Consider the following 20,898-nt stretch of genomic DNA (forward strand, 5'->3'; position numbering starts at 1 on the left):
CATTAACGGAGGTTGGCGACCACATTTCTAAAAGTTTCTCTGTCTTTTGCAACATGGAATAATTCGTCTACAGTCATGTTTGTCCAGTCTCGAATATTTCGCAGCCATGACTTCCTCTTTCTACCTATTCCCTTTTTGCCATCGACTCTACCCTGAATGATGACCTGCAGAAGACTATATTTATCATTCCTCAGTATGTCTCCAAGGTATGCAGTATGTTAAGATCATAATTGAAAAATTTTCTGTAACATATTTAGTTTTGCAGATAAGTTTTTTTTGGTTCCTGAAAAATAGCCATTTTGGAATGTATACCATTTTCAACTCACCGATTCAATTGTCGGAATCATTGATTTATTCAGAAGAACCATATGGTTTTTCAATATTTTTACAAATATAAGCCTTTGACATCTCTCGCCATATAAGCCACTATCGACAGAAAATTCTTCTTCACTTACAAGACAATTTTATAAGTAAAGACTTACAAGCATAAGTTAACACTTACAAGTATATACTTAAACAGAATGTTTTTCCAATATTACCTTATCAGAAAAAACTTACTTTTATTCAAATATAAATAAGTTCTAATATAAATACTCTTCTTGAAGAATTCCTAGAAGATGTAAAATTCTGCCTCAGCTCGACGTTCTTACAACATGAAAATGAATACTATTTTCAGATTTCTGCAGTGGTCATGGGTTCACCTACCTCAGCACCAATGGCAAACTTAGTAATGGAACTATTAGAAACTACAATGATCTCTAAATTAAAGTACAACATACATTTCTACAAACGATATGTTGATGACTGTTGCATTACGGATCATGAAATCGATCATACTTTTCAAATGTTCAATAATTTCCATAATAACATTCAATTTACTTATGAACTAGAAGAAAACAATAAAATTACTTTTCTTGATTTAAGTTTAGAATATAACAACACTAACCGAATGATAACAACTAACTGGTTTACAAAAGATGCTTGGTCCGGAAAATATCCAAGCTGTAATACCAACGCACCCATAGCCAATAAAAGAAGTGTTCAGTCTTACTGGCAGAGCAACTAAGCTATCTAGCCCACAATACCATTCCGCAAATCTGACAAAGTTAAAGATATTTTAGAAGAAAATAATTATCCACCAGAATTTTACAACCATCTAATTAAAAAGAGAAGTTGTATTTTCAGAAATCAATCTATACCAAACAAAAACTGGACTAGACGGAGTTCAAAACTTCTGGCTAAAAAATTTTGGAGTGTTCATGAATGCTTGTCACTGTTAATTAATCATGTTATCTCTAATCCACAAGAAATACCATCATATCTTACACAGGGAACCACTTATCTAATACTAAAGGATCAAAATAACACCCCAGATCCAGCCAAATACCGCCCTATTACTTGTCTTCCAACTTTGTACAAATTGGTCACATCCTGTGTAGCTCGGCGTATCCACCAACATTGTGCTCTAAACAATATCATAGAGCCTCAACAGAAAGGATGCGCTAAGGGTTCCATGGGTTGCAAAGAACAACTTACTATCGCCTCAGTCATTTCTAACCAGGCATACACAAAAAAAGGAACTTTTTTACTGCCTTCATTGACTACAAGAAGGCCTTTGGTTCAGTGCCGCATAAATGGCTTATAGATAATAGTAAATATATAAAGTCGATAATAATATTGTGACCTTTTTAAAACATATAATGACGGAGTGGAAGACTAAAATTTACCTTCAAATACCTGATGAAAAAAATATCGAAACTGAAGATATACCAATCAACCGGGGCCTTTTCCAGGGGGACTCGTTGAGTCCACTTTGGTTCTGTTTAGCGATGAACCCACTATCTCAGCTACTGAACTCCACTGACTGGTTTTAGCATCAAAAATAATAACACTGTTGTGGCGAAGCTTAATCATCTGTTGTATATGGATGATTTGAAATTAATGGCTTCCACTCGAAACCACCTAGATCAGATGCTAAAAACTGTGGAAACTTTCTCAAATGATATTAGTATGCACTTTGGACTAGACAATTGCCGTATACTAAATAGTAAGAGGAAAGGTTCAGCTCGGAGGTTTCGATATGCAAGATGGCCAAATCATCGAGGCAATGGGTAAAAATGATATGTACAAATATCTCGGAGTACAGCAAGCGCCAAAAATTGACCATAAACTAATGAAAACCGAACTAACTTCTGAGTTTGTGCGAAGAGTAAGACAGCTAAATCGGTCATATCTTAATAGCAAAAATGTGTTTAAGGCATTAAATACCTACGCCTGTTCCGAGCATAGCTACTCATTTGGTATTATCAAGTGGTCAAAAACGGATATAGAAAGTCTCCAGAGAAAAGTAAAAACACTTCTCACAAAGGTGCAAAAACACCATCCACGTAGTGAAGTAGAGAGAACAACATTACCGAGATATCAAGGAGGAAGAGGACTTATGGACGTAGGTGGGCAACTCGATAAACTGATTGCTAATTTAAGAACTTATTTTCAGGTACAGGCTAAGACATCTACTTTACATCTCAATGAGATCAGCCAAGAATATGTCGATAATACAGCGTCGAACTATTGGTATCAAGAAAGATGTTTCCCGAGATTGAAGGTTTCCTACTTGCCATTCAGGATCAGGTTATTCCAACTAAAAATTATCTGAAATATAATGTTAAAGATCCTCAAGTACAAAATGACAAATGCCGATATGGGTGCCAAGCTCAAGAAACCATCCAGCATCTTACCGGTGGTTGCCAGGCGTTTGTCGGCACTGATTATAAAGAACGCCATGACTCAGTAGGAAAGATTATTCACCAAGAACTTGCTGACAAACTGGGACTTCTCCAAACCGAATATCTTCCCTACTATTAATACGTTCCTGACAGAATACTTGAAAATGACAACTACAAGCTATACTGGGACCGCACTGTGCTCACAGACCAACCAGTGGCACATAATAGACCGGATCTCATAGTAGTTAATAAACTTACTAGGCAAACAACACTTATTGATGTGGCGATACCTAACACCAATAATTTGCGTGGTAAATACAACGAAAAGATCGCCAAGTATAGAGATGTAGAAATACAAATCAGGAGACAATGGAGAATGGAAAGTACCCAGACAGTACCTATTATTATATCTACTACTGGTGTTATTCCCAAAAAAATCTCCTAGCGAACATAAAACAGCTGGGTTTAAATGAACATCTTTATAAGGCCATGCAGAAAGCTGTACTCCTCGCGACGTCCAGATGTGTACGAAAATTTTTGGGAGATACTCCAGCATACCAAGTCACCTAGGGCTCGATAACATGGAAAGAGTCCCACCAGAGCTCAATCCTTTTGATACCGTAGGTATCTGCGATGAGTGAATTTTCTCCTTAGAGGGAGTGTGAGCCGTATGGCTAAATCTAGAGATAATGTCATTAAATCAAACAAATACTATTAATGTTGTGACATAAATCATCAAAAACATCTGGAAAATATTTTTTAAAATTTAAACCCAAGGTTAGTAAAGATCATCAATCAAATGTTATAAAATAAATTGTCAAGACTGTAATTCAACATATATTAGGCAAACACACCATTCCAACGGATTAGCTAGAAAAAAGCCATTCTTTTGATTTTGAAAATGTACGGATTTTGGAAATAGAACAAAATTACAACAAAAGATACATATGAGGGTAGATTGATATAAAACTAGCTTTTGATAGAAAAAACAAGTTTTTTGGAATTCAATCGATTTATTTCTCAACATAGTCCCTTTTAGCTCGATACACTTAGCAAGACGATGTTCCAATTTTTTTATCCCATCCGAATAGTACTTTTGCTCGAGCTCTTCAAAATAGGCGGCAGTTTCAGCGACGACTTCATCATTTGTTGCGAAACAGCGTCCTCCAAGCCATTTTTTTAGGGTCGGAAACAGAAAAAAAAACGCTGGCGGCAAGATCTGGGGAATACGGTGGGTGTTCAACCAATTTATAGCCCAATTCGTGTAATTTTGCCATGGCGACGGCCGATCGGTGAGCCGGTGCATTGACTTGGTGAAAGAGCACTTTTTTGCGTTCCAAACCGGGGCGTTTTCGACGCAATTCGGCATCAAATCGATCCAATAATGCTGCGTAGTACTCACCATTGATTGTTTTTCCTTTTTCCAAGTAGTCGATGTGAATGATGCCCTTCGCATCCCAGAGAACAGTCGCCATCACTTTGCCGGCCGAATGTGCACTCTTTGCCTTATTCGGCGGCCCTTCGCCGCGTTTGCGCCACTGTTTCGACTATTCTTTGGTTTCCGGTGTGTATTAATGCACCCAGGTTTCATCAACGGTGATAAATCGGCGAAAAAAATCCTTCGGGTCGCGCCGTATCATTGCCAAAAGCGTCTCCGAAGTGGTCACACGTTTTTGCATTTGATCGATTGTCAGCAAACGCGGCACCCATCGCGCGGATAGCTTTTTTATGTTCAAATGATGGTGAATGATGTTGTGCACGCGTTCGTAGGAAACGTTTAGGACCTCTATTAACTCGCGGAGCTTAATTCGACGATCTGTCATAATCATGTCATGGACTTTGTTGATCATTTCCGGCGTGGTGACTTCATTTGGCCTCCCGGGATGCTCATCATCAAAAACATTCATACGACCACGAACAAATTCAGCTTTCCAAAATTTTACTGTTGCTAACGAAGGTGCCACCTCACCATAAACTTCGTCCAGGTCGGCTTTGATTTGCACATTCGTTTTACCCTTTTTGTGGAGGAACTTAATCACCGAACGATACTCGACTTCTTCCATTTCTCCGACAACACAAAATTTGCTTGCTTTTGACAGACGTCATGTCATGAATAGCAAATGTCAACACAAAAAAGATCCAAATTCCATTATTAATAAGACTGACATCAAAGATCTTTCCAATATGTATCATAATTTAATAAATTGAGTTGTTTTTAAATGCACCATGGAGGATATTTAAGATACGACCCTGAACCACTCCTGTTTTAAGATACCTGCTAGATGTTATCTGTCAATGTCAGATACCAATTTTTTAATCCATGTTAAACTTCTGTAATGTAAACATAGCAAGGAAATAAAGAAGAAAAAAAATAAGGGGTAGTTAGCCTAGAAAAGAGTAATAATTATTTAAATAATTATTATATATTCCAAATTGAATAAAGAACAAATAATTCATAGTTAGTAACATAGTTAATGTATACATTTCACATTAAACAAAGATTGAAAACTCGACCTAGTTTAAGTGTATTACACGAGTCTCAAATATCAGGTCGCCACGGTTGTTTAAAAGAAAAAAATCACGTTTAAAAACATAGACCTTCGCTGGAAAATAACACGGGGACTCAGTCAGCAAAAAAATAAAAACTCGACCTTGGTACTACGATCGGAAATTGAGAATACGGGCTCATAAAAAACAAACGAAGCAGGCCAGACGGGGCAGTAAGAACGGAGGTACCTGAGAGTGCTCCACGCGAGAAGCACGGCGATCGAGACAATACGAAGCCAGGGAGCGCGCTATTGTAACTCGACGGGGTAGTGTGCCGTATAAGTGCCGGTATCTGGAGTTTCGAAAGTTCGTGATAGCGCGCGGTACTTCAACAGACTGATCCTGAATTCCAGTAGGACTGGAGGCGTATTCATTAGCTAGAGCCTAAATACGCGAAGGTAACTAAGATCTATATACTAACCCAAGGAATATATAATAATACGGATTGTCCACCCTTTAATTTCTTGCTTTGTCTCTTCTCGTCTCCCTTCGCGCCTGATCGAATCATTATTGGTCATAACTGATATCTTGTTATCTTAGTTGTAATATACAGTCTATTTAATACATTGTAACTCGAAATTTGGTTTTCTTGTTCTTCCCGGTCGTTACAGGCAGAGACTAGAAGAGATACACATTCTTCGTTTATGCAGTTCTCCGGCTTCTAAAGCAAGCCCATAGACTCAACTCTTTACAGGACCTGAGACCCAGAAGTCCTTAATCCCCTTTCTCCCAAATCTCCCTACCCTCTTGTAAATCCGCGAGGGCGAATCCAGTCAGCTCAGACTAGTGGAACCAGTAAGCCTTGCCCGCTAGCAGGGATAAGTATCCCCTAGGAATTGTGGACGCATCCAAGGATTTTGAGACAGGCGTCTTTTACAATGATGACAGCAGCATTTATTAGAATGGTAACAGTAGGGTTCCCGCGAATATTATAATCGGTTCTCCAATTATTTGCAGTGGATCCCCCCCAATTGCAACAGTGGTGACAGCGATTTATTAGACTTTTAAAGAGTGTAAACATGAAATATAATTGTATAATGTAATGTTTATAATGCTTATTGAAAACAGCAAATAGCCGAAACGTTTAAGCAATAGTTAAGTATTTTTATTTACAACAGACAAAAAAGCCAGGAAGTAAAAAAGTTTCTATATATATATATATATATATATATATATATATATATATATATATATATATATATATATATATATATATATATATATATATATATATATATATATATATATATATTCTGACAGTTTAATAGCAATCTAAATATCCATTAAAAAATAGTTACTTTATTATATTACATTAGGATTTGAGAACAAGATGTGTTACATTACCTGCTGGTAAACTATTGGTACTACTGGATTGACTACTGGCAGATACTCCCACGGAATGAACACTTTGTTCAGAGGTAACTGAATTGCTTTTGGAACTATCACCGCCAGTATGTTCATCTGGAGTATCGTCTACATCTACGAATAATTTAATATAATAAAAAATTAAAATAGTTAATTGAAATTAATATATAGATATTGCGTAACAAACAAAGGTCTAGCTTGGGTAAGATGGTGAAAACTTCACCCAACCTTACATCCTAACATAATTAAAAAAAAAATCTAAAACGTGATCGATCGAAATTTTCGATATTTAATACAAAAAAAAACCAGAGCACTAGTAACGACGAAAAAAATATACGTTACTCTTTAAATGTCAAATTAATTACGTAAATATTTTCAGACGTTTAGAAGTGGTGCATCATGACAAAATAACAAAAAACCGATAAATGTGTATGCTCGGGTTTTTTTGGTTGGAAATACTTTTACCTTTAACCGGCCACCTTAAAAATGGGTAATTTTTGATTTCCTATATCTCCTAAACCTGTTGTCCGATTTAAGTGATTTTTTTAATATGTTATAGCCTTATTCCTTGACAATATCTTTATAATAATATTGTTGCTAAACAGGTAAATTTTCATTGCGAATCAAACTGTTTTTTTCTTAAAGTTTGCATCACCCTGTGGAATATTCTAGCATTTATAGAATACTGAAATTAAATCGTAACTATAGTCACATACTTTCTCAACATTTTGTTTTTTGATTGATTCGCTTATGTTGGATAATACAAAAATTAGGTGCTTTAACAACTAGACATGTTTTTTATCAATTTTTATCTCCGCGGAAAAGAAAAAATAATCTTTTTGAAAACAAGTCATTTGTTACAGTAAAAATCCAATGAATAAAATCTTCGAAGAAAATTCAAATTAACAATATTTTGGAAATCAAAGTCTAATTGAAAAAAAAATTGGGTATCAATAATGGGTGTTGCCGCCTCTAGCCCTTGGGACTTCTTGGAGCCGGTTTGGCAATCCATGCGTGATATAATCTTTTTGAAAAAAAGTCATTTGTTACAGTAAAAATCCAATGAATAAAATCTTCGAAGAAAATTCAAATTAAAAATATTTTGGAAATCAAAGTCTAATTGAAAAAAAAAATTGGGTATCAATAATGGGTGTTGCCGCCTCTAGCCCTTATGACTTCTTGGAGCCGGTTTGGCAATCCATTAATGATATCCTGGATATCAGATTGGGGGATATTGTGCCACTCCTCTACCGCAGCTGTCTTCCGCTCTTTAAAGGATGCAGGGGCTGGTATTCTTGCTCTTATCCGTCTTTTGAGGTTGTTCCAGATATGCTCAATTGGGTTAAGATCGGGACTGTGTGCTGGACATGGTAGAACTTGAATCCCGACCTCATTAAGGTACTCACGGGTAGATATTGCTGTATGGAAACGTGCATTGTCATGCATTAGTCTAAAGTTATCACCAATGAATGATGCAAAAGACATGACATGGTCTTGGAGAACTTCTTGCACGTATACTTGGGCATTCACACTACCTCTACCGAACACAAGATTAGTACGCACTTCGTAAGAAATACCTCCCAAATCATTATTGACCCTCCTTGGTAAGCCACTGTTTCGGTTATAGCGCATACACCAAACCTTTCATTTTGACGCCTATAGACACGTTGGCGTCCATCTGGAATTTTAGGGCTATTCTGCTTTCATCTGAGAACAGTATATTCTCTCATTCCGCCATAGTCGTTAGCATATTCTCGCGCAAAATGAAGTCTAGCCCTATGGTGTTGTGGGAGCAGTTGTGGTGCGCGAGCTGGACGAAAAGCCCGCAAGTTTATTTCTGACAGTCTTCTTTTAATCGTTTGTCTACTCACACTAACGTTTCTCACCTCAAAAAGAGACCTACGAGCTTCAGGAGCGGTGCAAAAGCGATTCCTCAATACTTTAGTGACAATGAAGCGGCCATCTCGAACTGAAGTGCATCGTTTTCGGACTTGACCTGGCCTGCGGTTGTACGATCCTGTATCCCGAAATCGTCTGATGGCATCTTGTACCGTAGTTCTGAGTACATCGAGTATACCAGCGATATGACGTTTACTGTAACCAGCATCAACTAAAGCCACTGCCCTAGCAGCATCAGTTGGAACGAGTGGCATTTTTAAAATCACAAACAATAAATAAGCACTAAAATTTCAACTTAAACAATATTCGCTCACAATGATATAAAAATACAATTTTAATTGTTAATTTTAATTACAAATTAAATTTTAATTACAAGTTGTTCAACAATTATTATCAACACGGAAACAGATTTGGAACAATGTCGTATGACTATATATGTCAAAAATCCTTCGATGACACACATTTAGGAAACAAACTGTCACAGGTAATGTAAACAAAATAATAATATAGGTGGTGGGGTTATTTTTGCTGGTGAGTTAAATCGTCTGTATTGATGAAAAACATGGCTAGTTGTTAAACTACCTAACTTTTATTATTCAACATAAGCGAATGAATCAAAAAACACAATGTTGAGAAAACATGAGGCTATAGTTAGATTTTAATTTCAATATTTTATAAAAGCTAGAATATTCCACAGGGTGATGCAAACTTTAAGAAAAAAACACAGTTTAATTCGTACACCCGGTATACAATGAAAATTTACCTGTTTAGCAACCATATTATTATAACGATATTGTCAAGGAATAAGGCTAAACATATTAAAAAAATTAATATTGACAACAATAAATAATATAAGACAACAAAAATTACCCATTTTTAAGGTGGCCGGTTAATTTTGGCTTGTTATTGCTTCTCTCCTTCTAAATACTAATAAATATTAAAATATTATCTATTTTCCACAGCGCTAGGACATAAACCCGATTTAACATCTCGGAGGTTTGGGTTCTCTTTGTTTTTTTTTTTTTTTAATTATTATTATTGCTGTACGAGCATATAAATTTTGAACACCCTGTATAAGACAAATTTTGTAAAAATAGTTATAACTAGTTTTTAAGAAAGTGATTATCGGAGTTGTGTACTAACCACAAGAACAATACATTCCAAATAAGCGATTAGGGAGCTGGAGGAAGAAAGTGTTTTTCAAACGGTTTATCAAAACCAAGGGCAATGGGTAATTTTAGTTAATAGAAGAATATGTTATTTAGTTTTTTCAAGAAATGCGGATATTACGATATGTAAAGATATATGTATATAAATAATATAGGTGAAAGTATACAACCTTGTCTAACGCCTCGTAGAATCTGGATCATTTCCGTTGGTTCACCTCCAAAATTCGTTCTTATTGTGGCTGATTGGTTCCAGTATAAATTTTGTATTATACGCCGATCTTTATCTTGATATTACTAATATATACTTGATATGTACTTGATTAATTAATAAAAGTATATTACATCCACAATCATTAATAGACTATAAAATATATATATATAACCATAACCGCATTTACGAACATTCTATATCTGTCAAACATTCCGATACTACTTCAGCCCTAGCCCAACATCATATTCAAACAGTCCACAAAATAGATTTCGAAAAAGCAAAAACCATCGCCCCCATCCGCTCCTTAAAATCGAGAATCATTCGTGAAGCTATCGAAAAACGGTCTAACAGCTTGAACACGCGCGATGACGCGAAACGATTGCCGGCAACAGGGCGACCCCTGCTTCAGCGACCTTCCGCCCACACCGCTCAGGCCACGTCCGTTCAGACCACGTCAGCGCATACCGTTCCCGCGCATACAGCGAGTATAAAAGCAGTCACACAGGGTAAGATCGGTTGTCACTCGACACTGAGGAGTAGGCAGATTGAGACCTCAGTGCCGAGAGACAGTTCTTGCAATACAGAACACGATACTGGTACGTCTCTAGTGAGGGGAGTAGGCAGATTGAGACCCCGAACTCGAACCGAACCGTATCACTCTTGATAATACTGCATATATGTATTATAAAAGTATTCAACTAGTGAATTAAGAAGTTTACTCGGTCATTCAGGTTGGCAAATAAAAAAAGAAGTCAACTACTTCATTAGTTTATCGATTTCGCTTTATATTTCTAAAGCTTCATCAGTTCTAACTCAATATGTAGTATATTATCGATGTTATTATAATATGTACTGAAAACTTATAATATATTTACAGTTGTATGCGTCATAATATTTATCGTAACATTGGCCCCCTCTTAAATGAAGTTCCTCCTAGAACCTTGGCGAGACTGGAACTGAAACGGTATGCTGGTATCGGCAACTGGACCCTCTTTTACAACTTCCAGTTATATAGAAATGACAAGGGACGGTTTTCTCTCCGCACCAGTAACTATACGGATTGCAACAGACTAACACCTGGACTTCGGTGTCTTTAAAGATCTTCTCTACCATACTTCGGATAACCCTAATATCTAATTGGCGGCACTCTAACTTTGGCATGGCTAACTTTAGCACGTCGGACCCTAGTACGTGCTCTCTAAATTGAAGTAAGGCTTCCCATACATCTCAGTAGGTAGGTTGGTCACGGGCAGTGTCTTTTGTTACCAGGTAGAAAAGATACCGTGATGCATCTTGGAGTTTCAAGACTTTTCCGGGAGCTGGCACTTGGCATTGAAGTTCTCAAGAACTTCAAGATTGAGAAGAACTCGACCGAACTTCCTTCACCCTGGTGCGTCTTTGATACTGGCCGGGATGGTAAGGGCCAGTGAGTAGTCATCGGAAAGCGCGAGTAGATCTTGCCTTTCTTCAGTGGTAACACCATGTCTAGCTTTACCAGTACCTCCATAGGCACCCATGAATTCCTCAAACGTGAGGTCAGACAGATCTTGAGCTTGGTTTACTTCCACTTCGTCATCTACGTCATGGTCACCTTCGAAAGACGCCAGCCGGTTATGATGTACTATCATCGGTTTTCCCCTCGGAATCTTGCTTATTCGGTAGGTGACATCGTTGATCTTCTCCATAATGAGGTATGGACCTTTCCAAAACTGCTGCAACTTGGGAGAACAACCTTTTCGCTTCTTGGGATTATAGAGCCAGACTTTGTCGTTCTTCTTAAAATAACCCTTTTCCGCTTGTGTATCGTACCGTTTCTTCATTCCGTCGCTAGCGATCTGAAGGTGGGAACGGACCAAGTCGTGTACATTGTCCATTCTTCTTCGTAGTTCGATCACATAATCTTCACCTGCTACATCTTCTCCAGGTCGACACCCAAACTCTAGATCACAAGGTTCGCATCTCGCGTCCGAATAGGACTCTGGCTGGTGTCTGGCCTGTTGACTCGTTAACAGCAGATCTGTAGGCCATTGTGAAGAACGGAAGATATTGGTCCCAGGCTCGCTGATGATCGGACACCCTCTTTGTCAAATACTTGCCAACTGTCCTATTCATTTGTTCTACCATCCGTTCCATACCATCCGATTGCGGATGATACGCTGTAGTTCTTGTTTTCTTCATGCCTAGTCTATCACATATTCCTTGGAATAGATCGCTTTCGAAGTTCCTTCCTTGGTCACTATGGATCTCCAAAGGCACTCCAAATCGGCTGATATATTTTTGGATCAATTTATCTGCAACGGTGGCGGTGGCTGGAAACGCGTAAATCTCGATCCACTTAGTGAAATAATCCATTACTACCAACATGTACTTGCCTCCATTGTCACTTAACCCTTCTCCAATTCGCTGAATGGTTTTCTTTACACCGAAATGCCCTCCTGATGGACTGTCGTGTAACTGACGAAGTACTTCGGCTATTCTGCTCTTTGGGATCACCAACTGTCTTCTCTTCTCTGAACCGTCGTCATTTTCCAGTACTCGTTTGAGCAAGCTATCTTCCATGATAAATGAGTCCCACTGGGCCCAATACGTCTTAACTACTGAGCATAGGTTTGATATTTCTTGCCAAGGTGGTCGACGGTTTTCCTCTTTCCATTTTCGAATTTTCTGTATAACTGGATCTATCTCTTGTTCTTCCCTTATCTTAGTAGGCGTCCAATCGTCGTAGACTATCGTTGTTCTTAGCACTGCTGCTTCCTTGGACACCCTTTTGTTGCAGTGTGAACACTCTGCTGGGCATGGCCTTCTGGAAAGAGAATCATCGTTTCTGTGGCTAACTCCGGCCCGGTGCTCAATCTCGAAATCGTATTCTTGGAGTCGTTCGATCCATCTGGCTATATGACCCTTTGGATTCTTAAACTGCATCAACCACTAAACAACTTCCTTTCGTAGATAATGAATTATTAGTTTTTGATTGTTACAAGGTACGGTACGTACACAATGAACCAAACTATGTTGCGACACAATGAACCATTGTTCATTGTGTACCCTTCCAATTTTTTAGATTGATTTTTGTTTTCAGAATGGGAAAATGGAAATAAAGAAAGAAAGTAGAAAGTAATTTAGCGTATCCTACATTAAGGCGATACGTTGAAAAGAGAAGAAAATTTGCTCCAAACGAAAACATAAGATTTGTTCCTAACTATGAGACGAACATGATTTTCACAAGTGAAGAAGAAGATGCTCTTAAGACCTTCTTGAAGACTAGTGCACTTATGTTTTATGGATTGATGTCTATTGAATGTAGAAAGGTTGCATATCAAATGGCCCAAAGGAATAATATCAAAGTTCCTGATTCCTGGAAGAATGCAGAAATGGTTGGCAGGGAATGGCTCGGAAGTTTTAGGAACAAGCATACAGATCCGTCACTGAGAAAACCAGAGCCGTGCAGCCTGGCACGTGCGACATCATTTAACAGAGATAATATTAATCGCTTTTTTGACAACTTATATGCTGTAATAAATCGGAATGCCGCTTTTTCTGACGGCACAAGAATTTACAACTAGGATGAAACTGCAACCACAACGGTGCAAAAAACGTAGAAAATATTGGCACCAAAAGCGAAAAAGTGTTTGGGTAAAGTCACCAACGGTGAGAAAGGGACGCAAGTAACAACGTACTGTTTTATATGTGCCGGTGGTTATGCTTTACCTCCAGCAATAATTTTTCCGCGTAAAAATTATAACGATTTCATGTTAAAAGGCGCCAACACTGACTCCTTAGGCCTTGCTACGCCGACAGGATGGATGAATTCTGAGTTATTTGTAGAGATAATGAAACATTTCATTAAACATAACAGAAGCTCTCCTGATAACCCATCAATTTTAATACTCGATAATCATGAATCTCATTTATCCATCGAAGCTTTAGATTTGGCAAAAGCTGCAGGGGTTAATAAGCATTTTGTTTTGCGACGAAACTACATTCACAAAAAATGGAATTTTTAATGTACATGCACATTATTATTTGTACGTTGGTGACAATCCTCACGTTGTTTGAGAATTTAAGCATCAGCATAAGTTTAGCATAAACGTCTGGATAGCAGTAGTTGACGATTATTTAGTTCGACCCGTGGAATTGCCTGCTCGTTCAAATGGTGCTGATGTACCTTTAATTATTCGGCAAAACTTATGGTTTCTACATGACGGCTGTCCGGCCAACTTTAACAGGAATGTACGAGAATTTCTTGATAATAACTACTAAGCCACCGGATTGGCAGAGGTGGTCCAGTTGCTTCGTCAGTAAAGTGGTCGGATTTTAATCCTTGTAATTATTGTATTTGAGAATATATAAAAGCATTTGTTTATTCCATTCCGACACAAAAACGTGCACAACTCTGGCTAAGTATACAAGATGCTTGCAACGAATTTAGAAATAACTTTTGAAATTTTTGCAAGAATACTTTGTTTTTAAAAACCTTTAAATAAAATTTTGTTTCTTCTTTCTGATTTTTTGCTTCTTTTCCCAAACCTTTTTACGAATTGTGTATTGAAAGAAAAGGAAATTTATAAAATAATTAAGGTACCTATTAATTTAACTTTTTTGACGAAAAACGAAAAATTTTCAAATCGATTTTTCTAGAAAACGGTGCCTACAGAATTAAAGTAAGAGTACCTTTTAATACTAGAATACCTAAAAATTTAATAATCTAATATCACAGATGCTCAAAAGTTTAAGACAAAAAAGTTATGCGTTAAAATACCCGTTGACCTACCCAAAACGACGCCTATGAACGTAATTAGAAATTCGCAATTAATGAAATCGATTCAACTATGGATGATAAATAATCGTACCAGTTTTTGTTTTTCTAAATAGAAGGGTTTGTAACGATACGATCGTTAATAGTCTAACACTTCGAACGTTAGCAAAATCTTTCAAATAATGAAACCGAATCCCTACATAGCTACTAATTCGCCGCCTTAAAAGTAGGCAATTTATAATACAATTTTATATATCGATTTACAATAGAATCGATTTCCTTGTCATTAAAGGGTCAACGAATACTGGCCAGTGGCCATGTTCATTTTTGAACAGAACTTCAAGAAGGAATGAGTTAAGTTATCACGGCAGGCAGGACTTAGGAGATGGAATAATTTTTAAGTTATTTATGGGTTTTTGGAAATGTGAAATTTGGGTTTGAAGAAGTATTTAGTTTATGTATCGTTTTATTTAGAAAGTTACGTTGTTTTATGGGAAAATCACTCCGAGGTTCTGGTAAGTATTTTCAATACACGTACATCTTCCATTTAAACTTGCCAGTTTTCAATCATTTAAATCTTCTCACCTTATTAGACCTATCCCAAAATCATTCTTATTTTTTATATACATATATAAGTAAATTCCAGTATGGAAATATTAAATATTTCAGTCAAGGTCACTTAATGACCAATATATTCCAGTTTTTGTCATGTGAACAAAAACTATAAGTATATGAAGACAGAATAAAAAGATTTTTTTTCTGTTCTTTTATAGCCTGCCGGCTCCAATCATTGGACCTATCTTGGTATTTTTTTTGGGAGAAGAATATTTTTAATTTTGGATTTGGGAAGAACTTTAGTTTGATTTTCTGGTTGGTCTACCGTCCGTGGCAGATAGAAATCCATCCTAGAGCCCATCCACTACCTGGACCCTGGACAGCGGATTAGGGAACTGCCTTTCCAGCAAAAGGGTTACTAAGGACATTTACTTTCTAGTTAAAGCTGTTAATAATTCAAATTTAAATTTTTTTTATATTACATATTATATCCTCGGATACTTAGGCCTTCAGCCTAAGTGGGTTACGAAACAGATTTGTGCACAATCCCTGGTTAGTACCCTCAACTATTTGAATCCTTTCAATTGCTTTAATTTTGTTATTCCTTATTTACTTTAAATTTATCTATTTATTAATATTTTATATTACACTCAATAGGTTGTCAGGATATATTATCCAATTTTATGGTAGTTTGTATATACCCTCCTATATCAAATTGATGTATGTATTGTTCTATTGTCTTAACTGACTAGGCTCAGATTTTTAAAACTGCCCTTTTTATAACTTGTATAAGCCTTTAATTATTTTTTAATATTTTAATTACTATTTACTCCAAGTGAGTTATCCTAAACAGTAATCCCAGATCATTTTATCTCATTGTTAGAGAACTGGGTAGACCAAATTTTGTATATAATTATATTTTGGGTCATATTTTTAGGTAACTGTTTTTGTAAATATATATTTTGGGGATATATTTTAATAATTGGTTAGTGTATATAAGTATAGGGTTGGGATAGTACATAAGATTGGAATATAGTGTATAAAGCATTTCTGATTTTTATTTGTTTCCTATCATCTTTTATTGTTCAGTTAATAGATAACTACATATACCCCAAATTGGTGTGATATTCAAAATTCACCCTGGCGCCCATCTCAAGATCATCTTAGGATCGATCTAACTACCTTAGGTTACTACAGGCAAGCAAACGTGCCAACCTCCTCTCTGAGCACTACTCTCATTCTCTTGAGCTAAGCCTATTCCATTGTAGTACTTCAAGTAAATTTTATATTTTCTTTTGTATTGGTTACATTCCCTTTATTTAACCTTTATTAAAATAATAATTAATTAATTTTAAATTTTATTCAACCATAAATCTTACATAATTCCTAATATTGGCTTCACCATCTCTGGCTTTTCCCTTTTAATGTGCAACAATTAGCTCTCCCTTTTTTCATCGGTAACAGGTTCTGGAGGTATTAGAAAAAACTACTTACAAGGCGCCATCTTCAAAGAGCTCTAGCTCCATTAGGAAGCATTTTCTGACTAGGAGAATTGGGCTAAACCGTTTTAAAATTATCTGAGGAATCTCCGGTTTTTGTTTGTTAGGAGAGTTTCTGAACACCCTGTATATGATAGTTAGCCAATAAAACTATATACAGGATGGCGGTATAAAAGTCGGAGATGCCGTACTGGATAGCGTCACATTTTTCCAGTTGTACACATGCATATCTTTTTCAACATTAATTTTGCTTGCAAATTGTTACTAGTAAATTCATAATACATAAATGAAAATACTGGTACATTCCGCGGGTGAAATTATGTATTTTTTTTCTTATATCACTCTCAATTAATCCTGCTACCCGATCAGGTGACATAAAAGTGTAGCCAACCACAGGGAATATTAATTCCACTTTTTCGATAGATATTGTATTTTTATTTTGGCCTCCACATCCATCCGCTATCAACCTTAATATCCTTGTATCTCCAAAATTCGTCTGATTAAATCTTTGGTAAACTGCTGAGCTTACTTCATTAGACACCTTGCTATGCACATCCTCCGTCCAATAATATGAGAATACATTTTGTTGACTCAGTTGCATGTGCATCACAGCGAGTCGTCTGATTGGCTAAGAGGAAGATTTTCATTTTTGAAAGTAATATTCATATTTTATGTCAGTTTTTGAAACTGAATGATAGGTTGTTCATGTAATTACACTTTTTTTAGTTGACTATGATAATGATCGAAAGATTTTTCTTAAAAGCCGTGAGTTAACCTGTTCGTTCCGTAATTTAACTCAATTTGACAAAAAAATGGAAATTGTCGCCTTTGATAATAGACGACTCTTATATACTGCACTGATCACTAATCAACCCATTACTGTGATCAGTAAAGATCAGATCGATAAAATGATTAGTGATCAGTGTAGTAGTGTCTGGGGGCTCGGGAGACTGAGATCTCGGAAGCCCTGAAGAAGACATCGGAAAGGATGTCGAAAGCTCGGCGCAGTGATAATCGACGCGGTTCAACCCGGAAGCCTGTTGAGTTTAATATTAATTTTTGTAATAGTATTAGTCTTAGGCTTTAGGTTTAATTGTATATATATATATATATATATATATATATATATATATATATATATATATATATATATATATATATATATATATATATATATATATATATATATATATACATCCCGCTATCGTTTTAAGCTCTTTTCACGTTGCAGTAATTTAGCATCACCAAGAAATGCTATCATTTTCTATTTATAAGTCGTGTATGTTCGTTTAGTGCACCTTTGTAGGCTTGGCACCGTTGTCGATTTTTCAATAATCCGATTTTTTTATAAATTAAATTTTTTTACATCAAACCATTATTTTAACATTGGGAGGTAAAATTACTGTATTTGGTATCATTTTAAAGCCAATAGATGTTGCCAGTGTTAATACTTAAATAATATTTGAAAACATAAAAATATCGATTGGTTTGGGTTCAAGTTCAAATGAAGACATTGAAACTACCTGCCGGCCGGCTGGGGTCAACCAACAAGTTTTTTTATATCAATGTTCAGTTGTTATTCAATCTAGATATTTTTTCCCAGAGAGTTGTGTAGGGGAATATTTTACATATTTGAATTTCCAAGTTGTTTAATCGAAGCTATCAGTGAATAGTTTAAGATAAATATTAGGTTTTTATGGGATTAGGTCAAAAATATTGTTGTGATTGGGATTAGAATCACATTTTTAATTATTTAATGTTTAACATTCTGATTTCCATTCAGGAAATCGTTCTCAAAAAACGTTTTTTGTACAAAATGTGTATACACATTTTTACATAATTTGTACAATAAACAAGGTATTATATATTGGAAATCGTATCGTTAAATATTAGTTAATTAAAAATGTAATTTTCATCTCAATATCGACCAATAATTGTGGCTTAATCACATAAAAAAATAAGATTTGACTTTGACCATGCCATAAGAAAGTAGTTCACGTACCTCGCTAAATAGTTTAAAAAAATCTTATACAGAAATTTAAATTCTAAATAGTATGAGGGGTAGCCGACGAAAAATTCGTAAAGACGTACAGTTGATTTTGCTTTGTTTTTTTAAACAATCATAAATGGCAAAAAAATTTTTGCTTATAAAACGTTTTGTATACATTCTAAAGAAAAATAATTTAAATAAAAGTTGTAGACCATAAAAAGTTTTCTATGTAGAGAAATACCAAATTTAAATACATAAATAATTGAGATAATTCCAAAAAACCATAAACTCTAAGATATTATGTTTGTAGTAATTTATAAATGTTAATAACTTTGTTTTTTGACTAACGACAGGTAATATAGCTACTTGAAATCATGGCAATTGATGAGTTATTAAAGTGTGCTAAATATCAAGCAGATCAAAAAATATTTTACAATTTATTCAATTTGTTTATCACAGAAAGCGATTATTTAAACAACTGTACTTGTCCAAACTCGTATGACTCTACAAGTATTTTGTAACTTGCAATCGATTCTTTGCGCTTTCAGTTTTAGGGTATTAAAAAAACTTTTAACATATTATTAAATTTTTTTACTTTTTCGTTTTTAGACCACTTAACGTTTTTTTAGTTTCTTTGACAAGTGAGGATTCGGTTATTTCTTCATATGGGCTATGAGCAATTGTGTAGTCAAGTCAACACTATTATAGAAGTTACCCATACTTTTTCAGTAGTCATGCAGACGGTTCATCTTAATTGTTCCCATATGGAACATAAGCCCGAGAAAAGTCTTAAATTCTGTTTGTGTTGTCTCTTTCCAAAACGCAATCCTCGATTTTTCTGAACGACTTTGTGTAAGTATTTCGTCAGAGTCACTTCCACAATTCATTTACTCTACATCGTCCTCGCCAGATGCTTCTAACAATGATTGTAATTCAGCAGTGGTCAATCTACGTTTATCTTCACATCTACCTTTTTTAGATGTCGAAGGCATATTATTTACATCCATTTCTTTATAAATACTATAACTCACTTTTACGGAGATAATTAACAATAAAAACGTTCTACTGGAAACTATCAACTTACGACTTCCAATACTATAAGGCCACTTGAGGCACAATACGTTTTTACTCAATAATAGTTCCTGTATAAGTAAAATTGTTTTTTAATGTGCTTCATTGAAGCACACTAGATATATTTCAGTTTTGCAATCACATTCTTCAGAGTATGTTTTAACTTTTTTAACTTTTCTATCGGCCTTTCTACTAGTCAGGTTTCTTCTTAAAACTTTGTAACATCTTGTACACTTTCTTCTCTTTGTATTATCTACATCGCTTTGCCTTAAATGGTATTTTTGGGTGTAACTGGTCGTGAGGGTTACAACATTTCTTTATTTGTAAATGCCTTCGCGAACTCCAGTCTGAACTCAAGGATAGGTTGTCGCTTTTTTTACGTTTTCTATTATTTGCCAACTAAGCATTGACTACTGCGGTATTAAATATTAATTCCATTGCCACTTTCCGGTACCACTTCAGCATTTTGCAGGCTTTGATAAGAAGCCACTTGATCACTAAAATCAACACTCTTTTTCACCAAGTTATAATCGAGAATAGTTTGTGGTTTTAGTACTTGTGTATAATTTTTCTCTTCATTTGATTAAACCAAGATACAACTATTATGTTTAAATGTTGCAAGGATTAAAACTGGTCTTTTGTCGACCCATTTTATCACTCGTAAAATCAATAATGGGGTTAAGTTTCATCGAGAGTAACTGGTTGCAACTTTTTTAATCGAGATTTTGGTTTTACATGTTTTTATAGTAAAACATCTGCACATGAATAATTCGTTTCTTGAACAATGATTTCAATTCATCGACCAATATTCTAAAATAAGGTGTTATTACGTCGTCCGGAATATTATAAACTGGTTCTATTTCATAAAGCATTGGAAATATGGTTTACACTCTATATTATTATCTCCGTTAAATCCTATCATTTTAGGCTCCATATGTGATGATTAGACCTATAGCACCGGAGATACGCAACTAAGGCTCTTTTGACATAACATATATAGGAGCAAAGATATATACCTAAGGTTCTTTTGACGTGTTGATGTATTTGATTTCTACGTCGTAGTATTCTATTGGTTAAATGTTACCATTTGAGGTACTGTACGTCACAATT

At 35.6% G+C, this 20,898-nt stretch overlaps 1 protein-coding gene across 5 annotated transcripts in view; it reads right to left on the reverse strand.

The window, feature by feature from the left end:
• The window catches only part of Tao (Serine/threonine-protein kinase Tao), a 468,452-nt gene that overhangs the window by 237,638 nt on the left and 209,916 nt on the right, over positions 1-20,898 (reverse strand). For all 5 annotated transcript variants that reach the window (XM_072532044.1, XM_072532043.1, XM_072532046.1 and 2 more), the window contains exon 7: positions 6,618-6,752. In XM_072532044.1, the coding sequence (XP_072388145.1) occupies positions 6,618-6,752 (135 nt within the window). The remainder of the gene's footprint in view (positions 1-6,617; positions 6,753-20,898) is intronic.

This window comes from Diabrotica undecimpunctata, chromosome 5 (assembly GCF_040954645.1).
Source record: "Diabrotica undecimpunctata isolate CICGRU chromosome 5, icDiaUnde3, whole genome shotgun sequence".
Classification (NCBI taxonomy): domain Eukaryota; kingdom Metazoa; phylum Arthropoda; class Insecta; order Coleoptera; family Chrysomelidae; genus Diabrotica; species Diabrotica undecimpunctata.